At 48.1% G+C, this 24,395-nt stretch overlaps 1 protein-coding gene across 2 annotated transcripts in view; it reads left to right on the forward strand.

The window, feature by feature from the left end:
• The window catches only part of LOC147617257 (uncharacterized), a 75,841-nt gene that overhangs the window by 24,425 nt on the left and 27,021 nt on the right, over window positions 1-24,395 (forward strand). For both annotated transcript variants that reach the window (XM_086776890.1, XM_086776891.1), the window contains exons 3-12: window positions 12,532-12,750; window positions 12,853-12,944; window positions 13,082-13,195; window positions 13,658-13,745; window positions 13,958-14,047; window positions 14,141-14,263; window positions 14,350-14,442; window positions 14,762-14,884; window positions 15,021-15,116; window positions 15,232-15,324. In XM_086776890.1, coding sequence (XP_086633016.1) covers window positions 12,532-12,750; window positions 12,853-12,944; window positions 13,082-13,195; window positions 13,658-13,745; window positions 13,958-14,047; window positions 14,141-14,263; window positions 14,350-14,442; window positions 14,762-14,884; window positions 15,021-15,116; window positions 15,232-15,324 — 1,131 coding nt within the window. The remainder of the gene's footprint in view (window positions 1-12,531; window positions 12,751-12,852; window positions 12,945-13,081; window positions 13,196-13,657; window positions 13,746-13,957; window positions 14,048-14,140; window positions 14,264-14,349; window positions 14,443-14,761; window positions 14,885-15,020; window positions 15,117-15,231; window positions 15,325-24,395) is intronic.

The following is a 24,395-nucleotide window of genomic DNA, read 5'->3' on the forward strand; positions in this document are numbered from 1 at the left end:
GCATGAATGATTCTCTCCAAGTGGGTTAAGGGACTTGACTGACTGACTGACCCACTAAGGTTGAGGAATGACCTACGTAGCTCGTGCCTGACTTATCGTGGACTGAGGATGTACAATGGGGTCACGGCGTACGACAATTATCATCCTATTGGGTTCTAAAACTGTACAACTGCTGCACTTCTGATGATGAGCCATCTTGTCACCATGCACTGCATGTGACATTACCATACAGCCAGCCATGCCTCAAAGGGGAGGTGCTCAAAGAGCTCCTGATGTAGAACCTGCTCCCACACGAGCAGAAGAGATGGGACTCGAGAGATGCACAGGCCATGTCATTGATAGCCCTTTCAGTGAAAAGGACTATTATTCTGCACATTCGTTCTTGCAAGACATCGAAGCTTGCATGGGACACATTGGAAGCAATGTATCAAGTACGCAGTTGCCTACTTGAAGAGGCAATTGGATCTTCTTTCTATGGATGAGCGTGACTCCATGGCAGATCATCTCACCAAAGTGAAAGATTTGTAGGAACAATTGCTCAACATTGATGAGGTTATCCCAGACAGACAGATGGTCACCAACACTCTTCATTCTTTACCACCTTCCTACACGGGCTTTCACACCTCTCTCAACCTCTCAATGAGAGGAGGTGGTGATCTCGTCACTTTTGAAGAGCTGGTGGGTTTACTCTTGCAGGAGGAGCAAACAAGAGCAAACTTATCGAGCAACCGTGGTGGAGACAAGGCATTTACAACCAAGGATAAGGGTAAAGCAAAGAGCTTTAAGCATGGGGGACAACAGTCTAGCAAGGCTGGTCATGGATAGCTCTCTTCTGGTGGTGAAAAGTCTGACAAAGGGGATGTAAACAAGCCCAAAAAGAAGGGCAAATGTCACTACTGCCATAAGCCTGGACACTACATCAATGAATGTAGGAAGCGGATTGCAAAAGAGAAAAGGAAAGAAGCAGGCAATGTAGTAGCAGACTCTTCTAATGACAAAGCACAACAATCAGCTAATGTAATCCAAGAAGAGTACACTTTTTTGGTCACATGCACTAGCGGCACACCAAGTGCTTCAGACACTGATATGTCTTGCATTGCATCTGACAGACAGAATGCATCATGGTGTTTTGATAGTGGTGCTTCGAGCCACATCACTTCATGCAAAGATGTATTTCAGCACTTGGTTTATGTTTCAAATGGCCGCACTGTATCATGTGCAGATCATACCACATATCCAGTAAAGGGAATTGGAAATGTCATACTTATTGCAGCCAATGGTGCCAATATAAGTATGAAAAATGTATTGTATGTTCCAAGAATAAAGAAAAATCTGCTCTCCGTCTCAGCCATAAACGACCAAGGTTTAAAGGTTGAATTTGAAGATGGGAAGTGTTTGGTAAAAGACCCATCAAAGGGTTATGAAATAGTCACTTCTGGAACACGATACAAAGGCTTGTATAAGCTAGACAGCTATGACAAGCGTACTTATGATGCAAATACAATGGCTGCCCACACTCCTGCTATGCATGATGCAGAGCTATGGCATGCTCGTTTTGGGCATGTAAATTTTCGGAGTTTGATGCTTTTGCAGAAGCATCATATGGTTGATAATATGCCGCCTCTTGAGTCTCCACCAAGACATGTATGTGAGGGGTGTATTTTGGGAAAGATGCAACGGAAACCATTCCCCAAAGATGGAGCTGTTAGAGCTGAAAGTAAATTACAGCTCATACATAGTGATGTATGTGGTCCAATGCGGACACCATCCATAGGGGGGCATCTTTACTTTGTCACATTCATTGATGACTACTCCAGGTTTGCTTGGGCTTACCCTTTGAAAGCGAAAGCAGATGTGTTTACATGCTTTCGACACTTTGTAGCAATGGCTGAAAATATGTGTGGATGTAAAGTCCAAACACTCCGCTCAGATGGAGGTGGAGAATACATGTCAAATGCATTCAATGATTATATGCTTCAAAAGGGCATCAAACACCAATGTACTGTGCCAGCCATGCTTTGAATATACATCGTGGAGAGTCTACATTAGCAATGGGTGGTCTCTTTGATTCAGAAGAGTCTTCTTCTTATGAAGAAGCACATGAGAATGAGCATTGGTTGCAAGCTATGCAAGCTGAAATTTCTTCAATCATGAAGAACAATACATGGGATCTTGTGGAATTGCCTAAAGGCAAGCATGTCATTGGAACAAAGTGGGTGTACAAAGTCAAAAGAAAGTTTGATGGTACTATTGACAGGTACAAAGCAAGACTTGTGGCTAAAGGCGACTCCCAGAAAAAGGGAATAGATTATTAAGAAACTTTTGCTCCTACTTCGAGAATGACCACAATAAGATCAGTGATTGCATTGGCTGCACATATAGGATGGAAAGTGCATCAATTGGACATCAAAACTGCATTCTTAAATGGGGATTTACAGGAGGAAGTATATGTAAATCAGCCCATTGGTTTTGTAGTTCCTGGTGAGGAACATAAAGTATGCAGGTTACACAAAGCATTGTATGGGTTAAAGCAAGCTCCAAGAGCTTTGTATGATAGGATACATGCTCATCTAACCAGCCAAGGTTATGTGAATAGTCCAGCTGAAAGCACATTGTATGTGAAGAAAGCCGATGCCGATATTCTCATAGTCATCTTGTATGTAGATGACATGCTCATTACAGGTACTAGCAAAGCACAAATTTCAGATTTCAAAGCTGATTTGAAAGCTGAATTTGATATGTCAGATTTGGGGCCTTTACACTACTATCTCGGCATACAGTTTATGCATACAGATGATGGCTTTGTTATGGAGCAAACTAAGTACATAAAAAGTTTGCTAAAAAGGTTTCACATGGATGAATGTAAGCCCATTTCTACTTCGGGAGAACCAGGTGTACGGCTGACTATGCATGATATTGGAGAGCCTTTTGAGGCCGGTATTTACAGCCAGGCAGTGGGATGCCTCATTTACTTGTGTAACACGAGGCCAGACATATCTTTTGGGTTGTCTTTGTTGAGCGAATTCATGCACAGCCCAAGCACAAAGCATTGGCAAGCAGTCAAACGCATTTTTCGTTATCTTAAGGGTACCCTGGATCTTGGTTTGTTCTATCCCAGGGGGGGCAGCTTGCAGCTTTATGCATACAGTGATTCAGATTGGGCTGGTGATTATGATACCAGGTAATCCAACAGTGGGAATTGTTTTTTTCTTGGCAGTTCATGCATATCTTGGTTGAGTAAAAAGCAACCCACTGTTGCCACATCTACTTGTGAGGCTGAGTACAGGGCAGTCTTCACAGCTACAGTAGATTGTGTATGGTTGAGGAGACTATTGGCTGATCTTCGTGAGTGTCAGCAGACACCCACCACCATTCTCACTGATAGCCAGAGTGCTATGGCCGTGGCACGAAATCCAGTATTTCATGCACGTACCAAGCACATTGAGATTCATTATCACTATGTCAAAGAGAGGCTACATCCAGGGGAGATCAGTTTATCTTACTGCCCTACACAGGATAATGTCGCAAATCTATTCACAAAGGCTTTACCTCGAGAAAAGTTTGAAGCTTTCTGTAAAGGTTTGGGCTTACTCTGATACAGAGAGTGATCTGCTACCTTGTACAGGTTCACACTTCCACTACAGGGGGGATTTGTAGGCATATGCTCACTTATGGTAGTGCTATGTGTGAACAGGGCTTAACCAAGGACACTTTTTCCCATGTGGCACTTTTTCCCATGTGGTTTTTCCCCTTGGATATCAAGTGTGAAAGGACACTCTACATATAATATTTTGTACTTCTATATTATATGGATGTGGCACACATGCAAGGGTTGACTTGCATTTTGTGGATACCACACTTTTGGCTCTCTCTCTCTCTCTCTCTCTTTCTCTCTCTCTCTCTCTCTCATTTCTGTGTGTGAGCTTCTCCATCCTGCACCTAACCCTAATGTGCAGGTTTGTGTGTGTGAGTGTGTGAGTCCAACACCAACAATGATCACACAGAGTTCGCGGCAAAAGCAATACAGTGGAGCTTCTTCAGGTAAACTATGCTTTGATGTCTCGTATTATGCGGGACAAGGAGCCCACTTTCGTGAACGAAGCCCTTACAGAGGATACTTGGAGGAAAGCCATGCAGGTGGAACTTGATGCCATTGAGAAGAACAAAACATGGGAGTTGGTACCGAGGCCGTCGAAACGGTCAGTCATTGGTGTCAAATGGGTCTTTAAGACCAAATATGCGTCAGATGGGTCGGTGGACAAACACAAAGCCAGACTTGTGGCTAAAGGTTGTGCTTAGTAGCTAGGCATCGACTACGAGGATACCTTTGCACCGACAGCACGGATGACCACGATTCGGACCGTTCTTGCCCTTGCTTCTTCACAGAGGTGGCCAGTGTATCAAATGGATGTAAAATCTGCGTTCCTTAATGGTGACCTGCAAGAGGAGGTATATGTTGTGAGCAGCCTCCAGGCTTTGTTGTTCGAGGATCAGAAGGGATTTGGCTGTTCCATGAACATGGTTTCAACTCAGTTCAAATACACATCCATTGTCCAATCTCTGTTTCCACCCTTCAACCTGCCATACCCTTCCTCTCACAAAGGGCCAGATGATACAACTCTGCAGTAGACATAAGCCAGTGGAAAGAAAGAAAGGTTGATATGTTCAGAGCTTACCAATTTTAATGCGTGGTTCTGCACCAGAGGGACTGACCGTACCAGTCTGTACTTGCAACAGCTTGTCTGTACTTTTCTCCCTACAGACCCCTTTCTCAAGTTTATCAAACTTACTAAAGGTCACTTATGCCTAGGGGCCACCCAAGGTTAAAACATTAAAAATATTAAAGTCCTTGGTCCCCCTTCACATTTGAGGATGTCCACACATCATACCATTTGTCCGGGCACCCCAAATATGAATCATTTAATATTTATCTTGCTCACCAACCACCATGCCCACACTTGTGCTGTTCCACTTTCACAGGGTCATGACAGACGCCATTGAAGTCTCATTGGGACGCAGGATTGCGGATCTTGCGGTATCTGCAGAGTACGAAGGATCCAGGACTCTTTTACACAGGAGGGGATGGAGTCAGACTCCAAGGTTTGAGTGACTCAGATTGGGGAGGAGATCAAGACACGAGGAGATCCACTTCAGGTTACAGTTTTACCCTCGGCTTAGGAGCAGTTTCTTGGAGCAGTAAGAGGCAGCCAATTATTGCCCTATCTTCGACAGAAGCAGAGTACCGGGCTGCTTGTGGTGCTGCTTGCGAGGTTGTGTGGTTGCGGAGGCTGCAAGGCGAGATTGGGTTTCCACAGAAGGAGCCCACAGTCATCCAGTGTGATAACCAGAGTTGTATAGCTATTGCTCGGAACCCGGTCTTCCATGCCCGGACCAAGCACATAGAGATACATTATCACTTTGTACGTGAGAAGATCTTGGCTGGTGACATCTTGCTACTTTATTGTTCGACGGAGGACAATGCGGCGGACCTCTTCATGAAGTCTCTACCTCAGGCTACGCTCAGGCGGCACTCCAGCTCCCTAGGGTTGATTTCATAGCCAAGAGCTGAGAGGGGGTGTTAGCAGTCATCTCCTGTCTTTATCAGACACCAGGGCCTCTGTTGTGGGTGTGCCCACCCTTTGTAGGTGTTTTATCATTTTTCATCACTCCCCGTATTTTTTTCCATTTTTCCCTATTTTTCCAGTGTGTGGGAGGCTGTGTAGGACCTGTCGGCTGTACCAGATGCTGGCCGATTGGTCATAGGCAGTCCTAGTTGCTCTCTACTGCTGGCCGACTCCACACGTGTGAGGGCCGACTCTGATATGCTGGCCGACTGATGTTTTTCTGGTCATGGGCATTTCATGTCCTGTCAGCTGTCCATCTACTGCCCGACTGCACTCATGGGGCCATATAAAATGGCCCCATGGCCCCCCACCTATTGTATCTTGTTTTCATTGCGGGATCTTGTGTATAGAGAAGAGTTACACGCCTATCTCTCTCCTTCTCTTGTGCTGTCTATTTTCTGCACTCTACTTGCTCTTGTGATCTCAGATTTTGTTATCATCTCCGCTGCGTATTTTGACAGTTATCCGGCATTATTGACAGACTATTTGGAGGCTATATAGCTTCTCTCAAGTTAAGCAGAAGGTGATGTCACGTCCATCTTGCATTTGGATGCCACATGGTCATATTTGTACAGTAGATGTAGGACCTAGAGTGGTAATTGGCCCCGTTGTGAGCCCCAATCTTAGACGAGTTAGCCAAGGATCCAGTTTAGAGTCCATTGTCAGGTGTACAAGTTCCGTATATGGTCATGGTCAGGTGTACTTGTCGTGCACATGAATGTAGTGCATGTCCAGCACTCTGGTGTCACCCTTTGGAATGATGTAGAGTTGTACCGGGCTTTGCTTGGGACACCAAATCTAGGTGTAAGGAACCTTGTTGCATGCATATTGATGTTTGTGGCAATGTAGGCAAAGGGGCAGCCCTATGGGACTGACCAGCATATGGTTGTAATATATAAGCAATAGGCAGGAATAGGTATTATTCATGTCATTCTTCTGCAAGTGCATAGAGTTTCTAGGGCCGGGACAGCCAAGGGATTGCTCTTTGCAAGGTGGATGAAATAGGTCAAGGGCAGAGGTAACACTCAACCAAGATCATCTCAGTAGAAGATCACTCCAGTCCGGGTATTTCCAGCCCAAGGCAGTCTTTTTCTACACATTCAATAAAGCAAATACACCATCCGTGGTGGGGACCCTTCAGAGGGTATGTGGGACCCAATACTGTGTATTTGTCTTCTCTCTCTCTCTCTCTCTCTCTCTCTGTTACTTTTGTACTCCCCCATATTCATGTATTCATGTATCCAGGTACTCATGTACCCCATTTTGACTAGTAGCATTAGCTTCCCACTCTCCCTAGTTGCTGCTACTGATGTATTGTAGGGCTAGATACTTACCTTCAGTTCTTTCTTTTCTTTTCCAGACAGTGTATCAGATGTCACATGGTTGTAACTTTGGTCTCATAGGTCACTTTGGCCTTTTGAAGACGTTAATATAACATTTCATTTCATCTCTCTCTCTCTCTCTCTCTCTCTCTCTCTCTCTCTCTCCTGCTACTGATGTATTGTAGGGCTAGATACTTACCTTCAGTTCTTTCTTTTCTTTTCCAGACATTGTATCAGATCCACCATGATGTAACTTTTGGTCTCATAGGTCATTATGGCCTTTTGAAGACGTTAATATAACATTTCATTTCATTTCATTTCTCCCGCTTCGCTGCCTGCCTGTAACCCCCTCTCTCCCCCCCCCGCTGCGCCCCCCCTCTCCCGCTGCGCCCACCCCTCCCGCTGCCCCCTTCGCTCTTCGCTCTTCGCTCTCCCCTCCCGCTGCCTGCCTGCGCCCCCCCCCCCTCCCGTTGCGCCTACCGCTCCCACTGCCCACTTCGCTGCCTGCCTGCACCCCTCCCTCTCTCTCTCTCTCCCGCTGCGCCCACCCCTCCCGCTGCTCCCTTCGCTCTTCGCTCTTCACTCTCCCCTCCCGCTGCCTGCCTGCGCTCCCCATCTCTCTCTCTCTCTCTCTCTCTCTCTCTCTCTCTCTCATCTCTCTCTCTCTCTCTCTCCTCCTTTCCCTCTCTCCCTTCCTTCATCCTCCCCCTTTCCCTGCCTGTGAACTCCGATCACCATCCCTGGGCCCTAATGGGGACTTGAACCCCCCACCCTATTTCATCCATTTCTTCTCTTTCTTTTCCACATATCTACCTGCTCCTTTCAAACATTCCCTCCCTCTACAATGGGAGGGTGTGTAGATGACAAAATCAGCCAGCTTGATCATATCCTTAGGGATCTTATCAAGGACCAGAAGAAGACACTGGACAGCACCATCACCGCCATCAAGAAGGACTTATTGACGCGCATGGGGAAGCTGGAGGCCGAAGCAGAAATATGGAAGGAAGAGAAGCTTACCATGCAAGAGGAGTGGGAGAAGGAAAAGCTCGCCATGCAGGAGGAAATCAACCTTTTGAAGGGCGAAGTGGCATCCTTACGCGATCGTCCACGGGAGGAAGGAGAGACTCTTGAGGTGGACAAAGAGGCAATCAAAGAAGAGATCACCAAACCCCTCACCCACACAATCGAGGGGAAAATGGAGGCGGCCCGCGAAGGATGGGTAGAAGTGATGAAGAAGAACATAAAAAAGGAGGTGCAAGAAGATGTACAAGTGATGAAGAAGAACATCAAGAAGGAGGTACAAGAAGATGTACACATGATGGAGTCTACTCTTGATGAAGAGAAGATGCGACGGATCCGGCGCCTCAACATCCGAGTCACAGGGATACTAGAGAGCACTGCCTCCACGCCCGAGATTGACGGGCGGAACCTATGTACCAAGCTGGGACTAAAGGAGGATGAGCCGCTCCCATTCACTAGAGTATGGAGGACAACCCCAAAGGACTCCACCAAAGGCAAGGCCTTAGTGCTACAGTTCCCGGACGAGGAGAGTAGGATGAGCTTTATGAGAAGACGGGCTATCTTGAGGAGCTTGCCAGGGGATCCCATCTACTTCGATGATGACCTCACATGGATGCAGCTGGAGCACAGAAGATTATGCATGCCGAAGATCAAGGCGGCACGCAAAGAAGGGAAGAAGGCACATTATAGGGATGGTCACATCTACATTGATGGGAAGAGGGTCGAATAGCGCCATCTGGCCTATGAGACACGGAGGAAACAACATGAAGACAAAGAGATGCACATAGCAGTCTGGAACTATAATGGAGTCCTATGGACACATCCAGGGAGACTTGAGGAGGTGATGGAGGGCCGGGATATCATCTTGATGACAGAGACACATGAGAGCCCGGAGAGGGGCTTACCACGGGTTGAGGGTTATCAGTGGGAGTCAGCTCACCGACAGGGGATGAGACAGGCCACCTCCCGAGGTTCAGGAGGTATTGCAGTGCTTTTCAGACATGGGTTACATGAGCATGTTCGAGTCGTAGCACGAGACTTGGAGGCGAGATACATGTGGATTAGCTTACGCCTCTCGGAGACCAGATGGATTTATATCGCCCTTTGCTACTTTCCTCCTAAGGGGTCGCGGTTTGCCACCACCGAGGAGCCGGGTGGAGGAGAGGCTAGTGAGTCTCCATACTCTGTCTTATCTGAGGAGATCTCACACTATTTGACACTGGGAGAAGTCTTCTTGATGGGGGACTTCAATGCACGGACTCAGAGCAGACAGTGCGAGATCTATGACTTTGAGAATCCCTTGAGACTAGAGCCGCTAGCTACAGAGGATACAGGGACCACTCGGATCTCCGCTTACAGAGGAGCTGACAGCACTGGATATGGGCAACATTTGCTGGAGCTTGGGGCCCGACACCATCTCGTTTTTTACAACGGGATGACTCAGTGGCCAGATTCAGGTGGGTTGACTTGCTTTCCAGTGGGAGGCGGCAGTAGTACAGTGGACTATGTGATGGGATCCCGGGAGGCAGCAGATATGGTGTCTCACTTCACCGTACCACCATGTCCCATGGGGCGGATCATACATACCTATCCCTCACTTTCAGGAGCTTACTGGAGACCCACCCACCCATCATACAGCCACCACGCACTATTTTCCACTACACTCAGGACCTAGCCGATGTGTACGACTATCATGTTCATGATCAGCTATTTGCCTTAGATCCATCGGCACCCATGGCTATGCTCACCTCCCAGCTCTCACATGGACTGCACTTTGCAGCCGCGAGGAGTTCCCCATACCACATACAGACCGGACAACCACCTACATCTGGGAGCATGCCCTAGAACCGATGGTATGATGATGAGTGCAGAAACCTTTACCGTAGTCTCCGAGTGCAGAGGGCTCGCGGGGAGATCACCCAGAGGCAGGCAGGCAGGAGGATGCATACTCTCACACGCCGTAAGCGGCGAGCTTATGAGGAGGCTCAGTACTGGGACACATCACACGCTCATGAGCAGAGATGCTGTTGCTGCTTGGAGGAGACTCAGAGAGCCCTGTCCTACCACACCTTTTATCGATCCTCAGACCTGGCAGACATATGCAGAGAGACTTTATGATGTGCCTGCACAGCCCCCTATACCACAGCCCACAGAGCCATGCTCCACAGTCTCCACCTTCTTCACCCCACCTATGGTTAGGAGGGCCATATGCCGACTCCAACATGGACGGGCGACAGATCATACAGGGTTACAGGGAGAGCATCTCATCTATGCTATTGATACATTGGCACCATTTCTTGCTCATCTCTTCAACAGAGCTCTGTCAGAGGGGTTTGCGACTGAGTGGACGATGCACACTATTGTGCCGATCCATAAAGCGGGAGATATACTAGACCCCAAGAACTACAGGACCATCATGATTGGCCATATATTGGCCAAACTATACGGGGCAGTTTTGGAGGCAGAGCTGAGCACTCATGCAGAGGTTGGGGGATTGAGAGCAGCAGGCCAGGCAGGCTTCCGTCGAGCCTTCTCGACCATCGACCACATTTTTACATGGAGGTGCTTGATTGATCAGGCCAAGGCACGGAGGGAACGGCTCTATTGTTGCTTTGTGGATTTTCGCAAGGCATTTGATATTGTGCCCAGAGAGCGCCTCTTTCGGTGACTACAGACACTAGGCATACCTTCAGACATGATGTGGGGCATATACAGGCTATATGAGCAGGTCTTTGGGAGAGTCCGATGCCCAGGAGGCTTGTCTGACACAGTTGCTAGCACCATTGGTGTGAAGCAGGGGTGCCCGCTCTCCCCCACGCTCTTTGGGCTCTATATTGATGAGGTGGTCGATTACATCACACAGGGAGGAGGCTCCGGGGTTGAGCTATCAAGTATTACTGTCCATGTTATGCTTTATGCTGATGACATCGTCTTGGTATCCGACACGCAGGTTGGGCTTCAAAGACACCTTGTGGCTCTTGATGACTTCTGCGCACAGCAGGGTCTCACAGTGAACCTTGGGAAAACCAAGGTTATGATCTTCCACACCTCACCCGCAGTCAGGAGCCACACTACTCTCACATTAGCAGGAGGGCGGGTCGAGGTGGTGAGCTCTTATGTTTACCTTGGCATCACATTTACTAGCTCAGCTGGACGCTTCTCCATGGCTCAGGCAGTCCGAGACAGAGTGACCCGGGGGTATGCAGCTCTTGCTGGCCTTGAGTGTCAGTGTCATCAGGCACATTTTCAGGAACCCCGCACGAAGGGGTGGCTCTTTGATACATAGTGACACCAGCCTTGATGTATGCAGCAGCGGTTTGGGCACCAGGCCTTGCAGCCTCCACATGGGTACAGCTGGAGAGACCACAGATCTTGATGCTCTCGAGGATGATACGCAGCAAACCATCCGTCCCGCACGACATTGTTCGAGCTGAGTTTGCTGCACCACCTATGGCAGTGGAGGCATTGTTCCAGACGATCTCCTTTATATACAGGATGAGGGAGATGCCCACGGAGAGATTATCCCGCCGAGAGCTTTTGAGGCATCCAGACAGCTGGCCGAGGCTGGACACACTGGATCTTGGTATGCACAGATGCTACAGTGGTTCTCACATCATGGGATAGACATTGAGCGGTTGCCACCTTTTCAGTACGATCAGTCTGCTCCACGGGGTTACCTCTCTCTCAATGAGAGGAACGGAGTGATGAGATAGGACATATGGCAGCACTACATACAGGAGACATGGACAGCACCAGACAGCCCACTACCACCGAAGATGCTGTATTACAGAGACCACTTTATGAGCATCTCAGGGGATGGGTTTATACATCGACCGCGGTACATGGATGTATACATGCCACACAGCTCTCGCGTTGCTATTGGACAGCTACGAGTCTCATCACATCAGCTAGAGATAGAGGCTGGGAGAGCGGCACGGGTTCCCAGAGCTGAGCGGATATGCAGATTGTGCTGCGAGGAGGTGGAGACTGAGGATCACTTTGTATGTAGATGTAGAGCCCACCAGGGGGTCAGAGATAGGTATGCAGGATTGTTTGAGGAGCACTCTTTCTGATGCTATCTGACTCAAACCTGACTCAACATACTTTAGATCTTCACTCTCAAGTGTTTTTACAGTCTTACTAAGATTATTAGAGTCTTTTTGAGTTTTGAAAGTCTGTTTCAAATAGTAACATGGGCCATTGCATGCTACATGCATCATTCCTCTCATATATATAGAGATGCATGTGTGGGGGTGTGGGACAGGGAAGGAGTAGGATGCTGCTATAGGCAGAAAGCACTTTGACCACAGTGAATTTTCAAAGAACTATATGCAGGAAATGAAATGATGGTGTTTACAAGAGAGTCTCAGCTTTCCTTTATCTTGGTCTGAGCAGCATGTTTGGGATGTAAATCAACTTGTTTAGTGTGTGTGTGTGTGTGTGTGTGATGGGGTGGGGGCCCCACTGGGAAGGTGTAAGTTTGACTAATGTGAAAAAAAAGGTTGGAAAGGTAGTGTCACATGCGTGCTGCTTTCTATCTCATGGTGTGATGGGTCTATGTGCAGTCGGTGTCCATGCTTCAGAACCTCCGGGTGAAATGGAAAATCAAAGGACCCTTTCTGGTGGTAGCTCCTGTCTCAACTCTAGGGCACTGGCAAAGAGAGATCGAGTCGCTCACTGACATGAATTGTCTGGTCTATGCTGGAAGTATGGAGGATCGGAATGTCATGAAAGATTGCGAGTTTTATACTTCTGGCAGCAAGAGTAGTGAATTGAAGTTCAATGTGAGCAAGCCTTTCTGCGACCTTTTGTTTAGTGTTAATTTCAAGTCATCAGGTGCTATTCCTCTTTCTGGTGTTGTTAACAAACTCTTGTGTTCCCCTCAGGTACTTCTTACGGGGTATGAAGTACTAATGAAAGACCATTACTTTCTGTCCAAGCATGAATGGCAGTATATAATTGTTGATGAAGCTCACAGGTTTGCATTCTAGCTTTCTGCATGTTATTGATCATGCAGAGGTCGGAGTTTCCGTTTGTCTTTCTCAATCATATCTGATTTAATGGTGAGATGTTTGTGATGAGAACATGCTTGAGATAAGTTTGGGGCATGTGCAGACTGAAAACAAAGCAGTCCAAGACATCGCGCACATTGAAGGAGATGTCGGTTAGAAAAGGAGGCTTGCTACTCTTGACGGGCACACCTGTGCAAAACAACACTAAAGAGATCTTGTATTACCATCTACCCTCTCTTCTTTTTCTTATTTTTGCTAGTACTATCAGCAATTTGTTATACAGAGATACTTGCTTTACACATGCAGTGAGAATTCCAAATGGATGCTGTGGGTGGTCAGCCCTGCCCCCCGTCATTCCCCTATGCTCGTCTAGTTGTCACCTAGGAAAGTAGGTGTAATCTGGGTTGATTTTCCAATGCTCCTCTAGCTGTCACCTATGACAGCTTACTGCAGAAGGCTGTATCCCAGGTTGATGCGGCTGGTCAACCCTGCCACCTAGGAAAGTAGGAACAGCTTAGTGCAGAAAGGTTTCTTGGTTTTTCCAAAATTTTGTGTCATGATGTGGTGCTATAATCTGTTTGCAAATGGGTGTATTCATGGCGTCATGATCTGGTGCAGTAATCCTGTTGCAAATGGCAGATAGTGACCTTCACATTTATGTATGCTTGAGTACATGCAGTAGCCTCTTGAACATTTTGGATCCTGACCAGTTCAAATCTGAAGATGATTTTCTGTCAAAATACGGTGATATAAAGAATGCAGAACAGGTAATTTGACATGTTTTTTTGTTTTGTTTTGTTTTGTTTTTTTTTTTTTGGGGGGGGGGGGTTAGAGAAATATAATGGTTTGTTATAATAAACATAGTGCATCCAGTGGGTGTCGGCTGGTGGTGGCGGGTATGGAACCCAGGTTCCCTTTACCACCAGGCTTGAGCTCTGTATGACAGTTTCCTGACTGCTGCTGATGCCTTGGCTTCAAGGTGAGAGATTTGCAAGAGAACATTCTAAAGCCGCGGCTTCTCCGACGGATGAAAGAAGATGTTGAGAAAAGCATCCCTTTGAAAGAAGAGGTGATTCACATCTTCATATTTGTAAGAAGCGTTTATAGGGTTTTGGTAAGGTTGCTACCTGCCTAGCAGGTTTCATTGTTTTTATCTTCACAGACTATCATCTGGGTCGAGCTTACGAAGGACCAACGTTCCTACTACAGAGCAATCTATGAAAACAGAATTTCAGATCTTCTAAAAGGCTCTCAAACCAGCAACATCCCCAATCTTCGTAATGTGGTGTGCTTTCAACTTCTTATTTTTCTTTTAGCGTAGATTTTTCTGCTGTTTGCCATTGGCCCTTATGCTCTCGAGTTTGTCTTTAGGCTATGGAGCTCCGAAAGCTGTGCAATCATCCATTTCTTTGTGATGGGTTGGAAGAACATTTGACTTCAAAAAGCATCCAAAATGGCCAAGAGGTAACTTCTCTTGTGGTATTATCATATTATTAGATATAACTATACAGGTGCATGTGCATGCGAGCTGGAGCCATGCACGTGTGATGTGCTTGTATGCGTGCATGGGTGGGAGGTGTGGTTGGTTTAAATTCATCAAGGCCATCTCATGTGCATATGTTCATTATGCGCTTATCACGTGTGTGTGCATGTGTGGGAGGTGTGTTTTGCTTGAATTCATTCAAGCATTACACAATTGTGAGTTTAGGGTGCTCTATCAAGGCTCAACATTAAACCACTTTTTTTGTAAGTTTACATGTTTTTCTATGCACACCATTTACAGATAGAGCAGAGGGATGAAGGTTCTTGTAAAGCACTCTGCCAAAGTTCCGGTAAAATGCTGCTACTGGACAAGCTGTTACCCATGCTAAAAGATGCTGGCCGGCGGGTTTTGATTTTTTCTCAGGTTAGATACTTGGCTTCTACTACCTTCCCATTGAGAACCACTCAATACACCAACTGCAAAGCTGGTGTCTGACCTTGTATTGGACAACTAAACTTTATTGATGTGGTGACCATATATTTGATTGTATCTGTACCAGTTCACTATGATGCTGGATCTTCTGGAGGATTATTTGCATTCAAAGAACTATTCATATGAGCGGATTGATGGGAAGATACGGGGATCTGAGCGGCAGGTTCAGTTCACTTTTGAAATCTGTATCTTTTTTCCAGTTTATTACCTGCTGGAAATTTTCGTTTATTACCTACTGGAAATTTTCTTATTTGAGTGATTTTTGGTCAAATCTGCAGGCTGCAATTGATAGGTACTCTGCTAGAGGGAGTGAAACGTTTGTCTTCTTGTTGAGCACACGTGCTGGAGGTTTGGGGATCACGTTGACGGCAGTAAGAGTCCGACCTCGTCTCCCGTCTCTTTCAGATGCAGTTACCCTTGTATTTGATGTCTTAATGAAGGTTTTGGCTAGTTGTCCTGAATCTTGCGACTAGGACAATTCTTAAACAGGTGCCCATGATGACTTCTACGTGGCTTAATAAGCCCGAAGGGGACGTCACATGCAGGCCTACCAAGGGATGCATGTGTGCATACTAGACTAGGGCTATATGAGCCGTAAAGAGAAGAAAAAAAGCCCTGGAGACTAGGGAAGGGTGATATATTTCACTTGGATGTTCTTGCCATAGGAATTCCTGACTGCAAGCAGCTTGTGGATCTTCTACCAAAGGAAGAAGGGTGACCTTGTGTGGGGTGGTAACAAACGCCTTTAGAACTCTTAAGAGAAGCTGGCTTTTATAGCCTGAGCCATCGAATGGGACTGATTGCTTGGGATGTGGCCATGTTGGTGCCCCAACCATGCTGGAATAACGGGGTTATAAGTCTTCAAAGGTAGCCTCCAGCCTGGGCCAATGGGAAATACTACTGGGCCATTGGTGAACACTTGGTGGGGTAAAGTGGGCTTGCTAGCCTTGCTAAGCTGTCCTTGACTTTCCATATCAAGGAAACTCAAGCATGGCACAGATCCAGGCCACAGGCCATCAGTAGCATGTTTAGAGAGAGAGAGAGAGGAGAGAGAAAGAAAGTTGTATTAATGTCTACGGAAGATGGGGTCTATGAGACCATAAGTAATACACTGGTACCACAGAGTGAGAGAGAGAGAAAGAAAGAAAGAAAGATATATTAAGCGTCTACTAAAGACCCAATGGGCCTATGAGACCAAAGTGATACAATAATGTCCATGGCATATCTCATCATGGAATGGAAAATAAAACAAAAAGAAAACATAAACATCACTATCTCACTGGGGTGATACAAAACTGTCCATGGAAACTCATCATGGAATACTAAGAATATAAAAACATGGGAGCAACATCAGCTCCGAGTAGATGGTATACCACTCGCCAAAATGTCAAGCATGGGGCTGATGAGTATGGCCGAGAGGTCTCCCTCAGCTATGTCACGTGGAAAGGTAGCTCGATGGCGGTGGAGCATGTCCTGGATCTGGAGTTGATGAGGTGATTGTGGCCGACAGGGGGGGTTGAGGGTGTTGGGCACGCTGGAGTGCAGAGGCTCAGTCTGAGGTAACTCCTCTCGGGCGAGGTAGGTCTAGAGTAGCTCATGGAGAGTCCACAAGATCTGCTATGTCAGTGCCCTCCACCTCCTGGGTCCGGAAGAAACTGGTGATGGTTGGCTGGCGAGGGAGGGGGCGGGGTGGCTGGGGCCGAGGCTCTCTGAAGAAGGTGTCCCTGTGTCTGCGGAGCTCAAGCAGGAAGAGGCTCAGGCAACGCTGGTCCTGGATCCTTAATGAAATAGAGAGTGAAACCTCCCGCGGATCTCATAGTATACTGGGCAGCGGCATACGTAACGCTCCTCCGTCTCAACCTCTGTGGGGCATAGTCGGCAGATCCTCTCCTCTCTAGGTCTCCCTATGAGCTTCTCGGCTTTGAAGATGCACTCAGCTCTACCTGTCTCCACTTTGAGGCGGTGGGATGAAACCTGTATCTGGCCAATCGCAATCCGCATGGCATGGGACATGTGAACACTCAAGTAGCCCGGCTGCTGGATGAATCCATCCTCAGTGAGTGTGAGGAAGTGATCTCTGTAGAAGTGCATCTTCGTGGGGAGCTCTGGAGGTGTGATCCATGTGCAATGTGTGTAGAGGCTGAGAAGATCTGACCGGATAACCCGGTTGGTATCCTAGTGAGACAGCCGGAGAAAAGGGGAGTCCAAACTGTACTGAAGGGAGGGTAGGCGGTCCATGCAAAGCCCATATACTGAGAACCAAGTGGAAACTAGTGCATACCATACTCCAGAGTGCCCCTTAAGTGCTAGCTGTCTCGAGGACTCCAGGGCAAGCCTCGGGTACTTGTGGGGATCCATGTGATTGATGTGATGGAGGTATGTGACTGTCTGGAAGAGTGCCTCCACTATCATCGAGGCTGTAGCAAACTCTGCCTGGATAATCTGGTGTGGGACTGATGATTTGGTGTGGATCATACGGGAGAACATCATGACCTGCGGCCTCTCAACTCGCTGCCAATCCTCATCGGATAAATTTGGCCCCCAGAAAGCTGCTCCATACATCAAGGCTGGTGTGACGAGGGTGTCAAAAAGCCAGCCCTTCGACTTGGCTCCAGGAAATGTGCCTGGAAGCATTGCCACTCAAGTAAGCTCAAGGCTGCATATCCCCGCGTCACTCTGGCATGTGCTGCGGGAAGCATGGTAAAGCGTGGGCCATTGAAAGTGACACCAAGGTGGACATAGGATGAGAAAATCTCCACAGGATCCCCTCTATATGTGAAGCTCAATCTGGATGTGAAGGGGTGAGAGGTATTGAAGACCATTACCTTGGTTTTACCAAGGTTAACAAAGAGGTCCCGCTGAGTGCAGAAGTCATGTAAGGCATCCGACTGTCTCTGAAGCCCTTCGGTTGAGTCTAAGAGGTCATCTGCATAAAGTAGTATGGGGATCAATATGCCTGCCAGTGTGGGACCAGCCCCGCCTGATCCATCAATGAAGCTCAAGATCTCATCAATGTAGAGGCCGAAAAGAGTGGGTGATAGAGGGCAGCCCTGTTTCACCCCAATAGTGCTGGAAATCTCCTATGATGTACCTCCTGGGGCTCTCACTCGTATGGTGACGGACTCATAGAGGGCGATGATGCTCCAAACCATGTCAGATGGGACTCTGATCTCCTGTTGACGGTGTAGGAGGCGGGCTCGGGGTACAGTATCAAAAGCTTTTCGAAAATCCACAAAGCAGCAGTACATCCTCTGATGTCGTGCTCTACCCTCCTCAATGATGGCACGAAGGGTGAAGATGTGGTCAAGGGTAGAGTAGCTCCTCCAAAAGCCAGCCTGTCCTGAGGCTCTGCATCCCTGGCTCTCTGCAAATGAACTGAGCTCCGCCTCTAGCACTGATCCATAGAATTTGGCCAATGTGTGGCCAATCATGATCGTCCTGTAGTTATTAGGATCAAGTGGATCTCCGGCTTTGAAGATGGGGGTGATGGTGTTGGTGGACCAAGAGGGTGGAAATCGTTCACAAAGGGCTCTATTGAACATGTAGGTTAGTAGGGGCGCCAGGGTATCATGGGCATGCGAGATGTACTCGGAAGTGAGTCCCTCATGATCTTGGGCTCGCCCATTGCGTAGTCTACGAATGGCCTTGAGGACCATGCCCTTTGTGAAGAAGGTGGAGGCGGTGGGGGTAGGGGTGGCTGATGGGGGATATGATAGAGGGAGCGTGCATAGGAGTGCCATGTGTCTGGGCAGGTGATAGGTGTGGGAGGGTGATGTTCTCGGAGTTTCCTCCAGGCCTCTTTGCAGTTCGGCCCTAAGAAAAGTCGGTATAACTCATCCTCTTTCTGAGCATAGAACTCCCGTTTCTTGCGTTGGGTGAGCCGTTGAGAAATCCGTTGCGCTTGGCACTTTGTGATTTGCCCAATCCGTACCTCATGCTTAAGACGGGAGCGTGTGGCCCGACATTCATCATCATACCAACAGTTCTGGGGCATGGAACTGCAAGGTGGCTTGGCGGTAGACCGCTGTGTGCAGATGAAAGAAGCAGTGGCGGATGTGTGGAGTATGGTGGTGAGTTGTGTTGTGAGGGTGGATAGGGGGACAATAGGTTCCACATCCTGGAGTTGGCGGTAGATGTGGTTAGAGTAAACAAGGTCAAGCTCGTGATCAAAAAGGACCTGAGTGTAATGTGAGATGGGGGGGGGGTGGTGGAGGGACGGGTGGTGTGCAGGTAAGAGTGAAAGAGAGGTAGGCATGGTCAACTTCAAAAGGGTTTGGCGGAATGGAGAAGTCGGGGATAAGGTGTGCCGAAGCCGGAGATCCCATAAGGTAGTCCACAGTGCTAGTATCTCTCCTGAGTGAGGGAAGGAGGTGAGGGCGCCAGAGGAGGGCGCCAAAGGAGGGCCATCGGGACATCCCGTTGTAGATAACGAGACCATGTGCAGCTCCCAGCTCTTAAGAAATATCTCCCATACATTGTGACCTCCTCACGGTCCTGTGATGATCGTTGCAGCCCTGTGTCAGTGATGTCCAGCTCCTGAAGTTTGATAGGGTCGTCTAGATCGAGTAGTGGGAGCTGCTGACTTCCCGTCCTGGCGTTGAAATCCCCGAGCAGGAGGAATTCCCCCAACTGTGAGAACTCCATGATATCCCCATATAATGGTAAGTACGGTGATTGGCCATGCTGTGCGGCGTAAGGGGAGTGGCGTGGTGCAAAATAACACATAGCAATGTGGATGACTCTGTCATTGCTAAGCTGTAGCCGCACCCAAAGATATCGTGCATCCTCGTTCTTCTGGACAATGCTGAGAATCTGTCGGAGATGGGATCTAAAAAGGACAGCTACCCCCCCCCCCCCCCCCCCACCCCCAGAGCCACGTACTCCTCTTGATGTGCGGGTCTCGCCTCGAAAAGCTTACTCCCACTCATACCCGGCTATGTATGGTAAGCCCCTCTCAAGGTTCTTATGAGTCTCTGTATAAAAGATGACATCCGTGCCTGTGAGAATCTCGCTCAAGCCTCCTGGATTTGACCACAGCATGCCATTGCAGTTCCATACTGCCAACCCCAGGTGTTTGGTCTCATAGACCCTGCGTCCCTATTTGGGACGGCGCTCAGTGATAATGACTCTACCATCTCTGTAGATAGCCCACTTGCCTGCTCTGCGGGCCTCATGAACAGTCACCATCGCCTCACGCCGGTGTGCCACCTCTCCCATGTACACCTGTGTGCCCTTGAGGGCAGCCCGCCTGTCTAAGAAGGCCTGTTTGCTGGTGGCATCAGGGAATCTAATGATGAGGGGTCGCTCTCGTGTCATATCCTTTCCTGCCCTCCATGTATCTGCAAAGGGGGAGGCGATCTCGTCCACTCCTAGCATCTGGCAAAGTGTCATGGCATCCTCCTTGGGGGAAGCCCCCGCCTGTAGCCCCCGTACTCGCACATGGAGGGCCCTATCCTTCCCGCGTTTCTCCTCCTCGAGAGTCTCATGTATGATGCTCTGTGGGGGTTTGTGCTTCTTCACCACCTCCACCCAATCTTTCTTAGTGGTGTGCAGTTCTTCCCGCAGCTTATCACTCACAGCTTTCAACTGCTCCAAATCAGTCCTTAAACCCTCCTGAATATTCAGTTCCCCTTCCTCCACTGTATGGTCCTTGACCGTAGCCTTTAGGGCTTCCATTTCTGCCCGGATGTCATGTGAATAAAATGCCATGGAGGTTCTCCGATGCTGGTCCAGAAGAGGCATCCAGAAAAAGAGTATAAGAACCAGATAGAGCTAGGACTTGGAGCAGAAAGTGCTGTTTGGCAAGGTGGACTAGGAGAAGAGCAGGAAAAGGATGTTGTCGTCTGCTGGAAGGAGTCTGTTGGCTGATCCAGGAGAGCCGGCTGTACCAAGACAAGGCAGCTGGAAAACGCAGCATTAATGGATTTTAATGACCAGTCGGCTGGCCGACTGCTGGTCGGCCAGCACTCCAAGGAGTCCCAAAGGCTATAAAAGGGGCGCATATAGGTAGAATCATTCATTCCTCTAGGGAATGGGTCCTTAGGGTCCAAGTAGGGACTAGATTTTGGGTGTTTATCACCTTTTGTATGAGGCAGCCTAGGGCTGTAGAAAAGTACCTCTCTGTACTATATGAAATATACTGAATTTCCAGCCATATCTCTCTCTCTCCTCTCCCTTCTATCTGCGTTTTTGCATCAGCATGTTCTCAGTGGTGTTTAGGGCTGAAAGAAGACCCCCAGAGCTTCCGCGTGTTACATTGGTATCAGAGCATCAGGCTCAGCAACGCTAAACACTGATTTAGTCCCATATGATGGTGCACAGGTCCAAGGTACATGAAAGTACACAGACATGAAGCCCAAGGCAAGGAACACAGGAACGGGAAGAGCTCCCATGAGGTTTGTTGGTGGTGTTCCACAAAGCCAGAGGGGATGGCAAACCTGTGAGCCAGATAGGTTCTTGGGCAACGGTCCCAAGGGAGGATTATCCTCCAAGGGGTGATGTGATTGCCAAACTCATTTCTCAGCAATGAAGACTAAGACAGTGTTCAGAGTCAGGGCGGGAATGGATTGGGGATTGGAGGGAACAGATGCATAGATCTTATTCAGAGTCAGAGTGGTTTTGGAGACCGGGCCGGGTTTTCAGTGAAAAGGGTTGCCAGAGTTGGATGGATGACAGAGGGACTCTGGGAATAGAGTGGGATGATATCAGTGATCCAAGAACAGGTTGGAATCCGGTCATCAAGTTTAGCAGAGGGGGATGTCATGTGCATAAAATGCTATGGACGTTATCCGATGTTGGTCTAGAAGAGGCAGCCAAAAAAAGAGTATAAGAACCAGATAGAGCTAGGACTTGGAGCAGGAAGTGTTGTTTGGCAAGGTGGACTAGGAGAAGAACAGGAAAAGGATGCTGTCGGTTGCTGGAAGGAGTCTGTTGGCTGATCCAGGAGAGTCGGCTGTACCAAGACAAGGCGGCCGGAAAACGCAGCATTAATGGATTTTAATGACCAGTCGGCTGGCTGATTGCTGGTCGGCCAGCACTCCAAGGAGTCCCAAAGGCTATAAAAGGGGCGCATATGCTCATAAGTAGAATCATTCTTTCCTCTAGGGAATGGGTCCTTAGGGTCCAAGTAGGGACTAGATTTTGGGTGTTTATCACCTTTTGTATGAGGCAGCCTAGGGCTGTAGAAAAGTACCTTTTTGTACTATATGAAATATAGTGAATTTCTAGCCATATCTCTCTCTCTTCTCTCCCTTCTATCTGCGTTTTTGCATTAGCATGTTCTCAAAGAAGACTCCCAGAGCTTCCGCGTGTTACATCGGTATCAGAGCATCAGGCTTAGCAAAGCTAAACACTGATTCAGTCCCATATGATGGTGTACAGGTCCAAGGTACAGGAAAGTACACGGATATGAAGTCCAAGGCAAGGAACACATGAACGGGAAGAGCTCCCATGAGGTTTGTTGGTGGTGTTCCACAAAGCCAGAGGGGATGGCAATCCTGTGAGCTAGATAGGTTGTCGGCGGGCAACGGTCCCAAAGGAGGATTATCCTCCAAGGGGTGATGTGAGAGTGCCACACTCATTTCTCAGGAATGAGGACCAAGACAGTGTTCAAAGTCAGGGTAGGAATGGATTGGGGACTGGAGGGAACATATGCATAGATCTTATTTATAGTTAGAGTGGTTTTGGAGACCGGGCCGGGTTTTTAGTGAAAAGGGTTGCTAGAGTTGGATGGATGACAGAGGGACTCCGGGAATAGAGTGGGATGATGACAGTCATCCAAGAACAGGTTGGAATCCCGTCATCAAGTTCAGCAGAGGGGGATGTTATGTGCATAAAATGCCATGGACGTTCTCCGATGCTGGTCCAGGAGAGACAGCCAGAAAAAGAGTATAAGAACCAGATAGAGCTAGGACTTGGAGCAGGAAGTGCTGTTTGGCAAGGTGGACTAGGAGAAGAGCAAGAAAAGGATGCTGTCGACTGTTGGAAGGAGTCTGTCGGCTGATCCAGGAGAGTCGGCTGTAACAAGACAAGGTGTCTGGAAAACGTAGCATTAATGGCCAGTCGGCTGGCCGACTGCTGGTCGGCCAGCACTCCAAGGAGTCCCAAAGGCTATAAAATGGTGCATATGCTCATAGGTAGAATCATTCATTCCTCTAGGGAATGGGTCCTTAGGGTCCAAGTAGGGACTAGATTTTGGGTGTTTATCACCTTTTGTACGAGGGCTGTAGAAAAGTACCTTTTTGTACTATATGAAATATAGTGAATTTCCAGCCATATCTCTCTCTCTCTTCTCTCCCTTCTATCTGCGTTTTTGCATCAGCATGTTCTCAGTGGTATTTAGGGTTGAAAGAAGACTCCCAGAGCTTCCGTGTGTTACATCGGAGTTTCCCTATCATTGGGGCAGCCTTTGGCATTCCTGTTTGTTGCAGCTAGGTCTCTTTCAACATCTGAATCACCTCTTCCTGGTGGTTCACCTGGTTGTCAGTTCTTCAATCTTCTTGTTCTTTCCCTGAATCTCCTTGCGGAGGCCTTCCAACTGTTTTTCATGTTGGTTCAGAACCCTATCCAGCACCTTCTTTTGTTCGCCCAGTAACTTCTTGGTGTTGTCCTCCACTGTCTTGATGTATGCCTGCAGCTCGTGTAGGTTCATTGTGCTATTTCCCGCTAGTTGTTGCCTTCGGGGCCTGAGCAAGGGCGGGTGGGAAAAAGGCACAGCATGACGAACAGGTGCAGCAAGGGTGGAAATGAAATGTTATATTAACGTCTTCAAAAGGCCATCATTATGAGACCAAAAAGTTACATCATGGTGGATCTGATACAATGTCTGGATAAAAAACCAGAAAATGAAAAATAAAGATGATACTACTGGCACCTAGAAAATGAAACTGGAACTGGAAGGTAAGCATAAACCCTTATAGGGTGTGAATATAGTGAGGGGGAGGGTACGCTATGGAGGTGAGTGGAGTACAGTGAGGGGATACAATATCATGTGGGACGGGGGGTACACTATGGAGGTGCCTCCATCTCATAATATGTGCCGCATCGGACGCTGGCGGATCTCCTCAATATCCTCTGTGGTCAGCACCCTATGTCTCGCAAGAATAATCCGAATCCGCCGCTGCAACCTCCGTCTATGTTGGGATGCCCTCCTCCGTAGTCATGGGCGTCTGGACCACCCAAGCTCAATCGCACGATCAATCAGTGTACCGATGGTGTGGGCGGTATCCATGTCCTGCTGGTGCTGCTGTGGTCCATCTAGCGCAGTGATGGCTGGACTAAAGAAGTCTGTAATGTGTCTCTGAGTCTGGCTCTCTGTGCGCCTAAGCAGGCTATCTCTATGTCTCCGCAGCTCAATCAAGAACAATCCCAAAACACCTCTGGTCCTAGTACCTCATGACTCTGGAAAGCGGAGAGAGAGAGAGAGAGAGAGAGAGAGAGAGAG

This window comes from Cibotium barometz, chromosome 37, assembly GCF_041138505.1.
Source record: "Cibotium barometz isolate CiBa-2024 chromosome 37, ASM4113850v1, whole genome shotgun sequence".
NCBI lineage: Eukaryota > Viridiplantae > Streptophyta > Polypodiopsida > Cyatheales > Cibotiaceae > Cibotium > Cibotium barometz.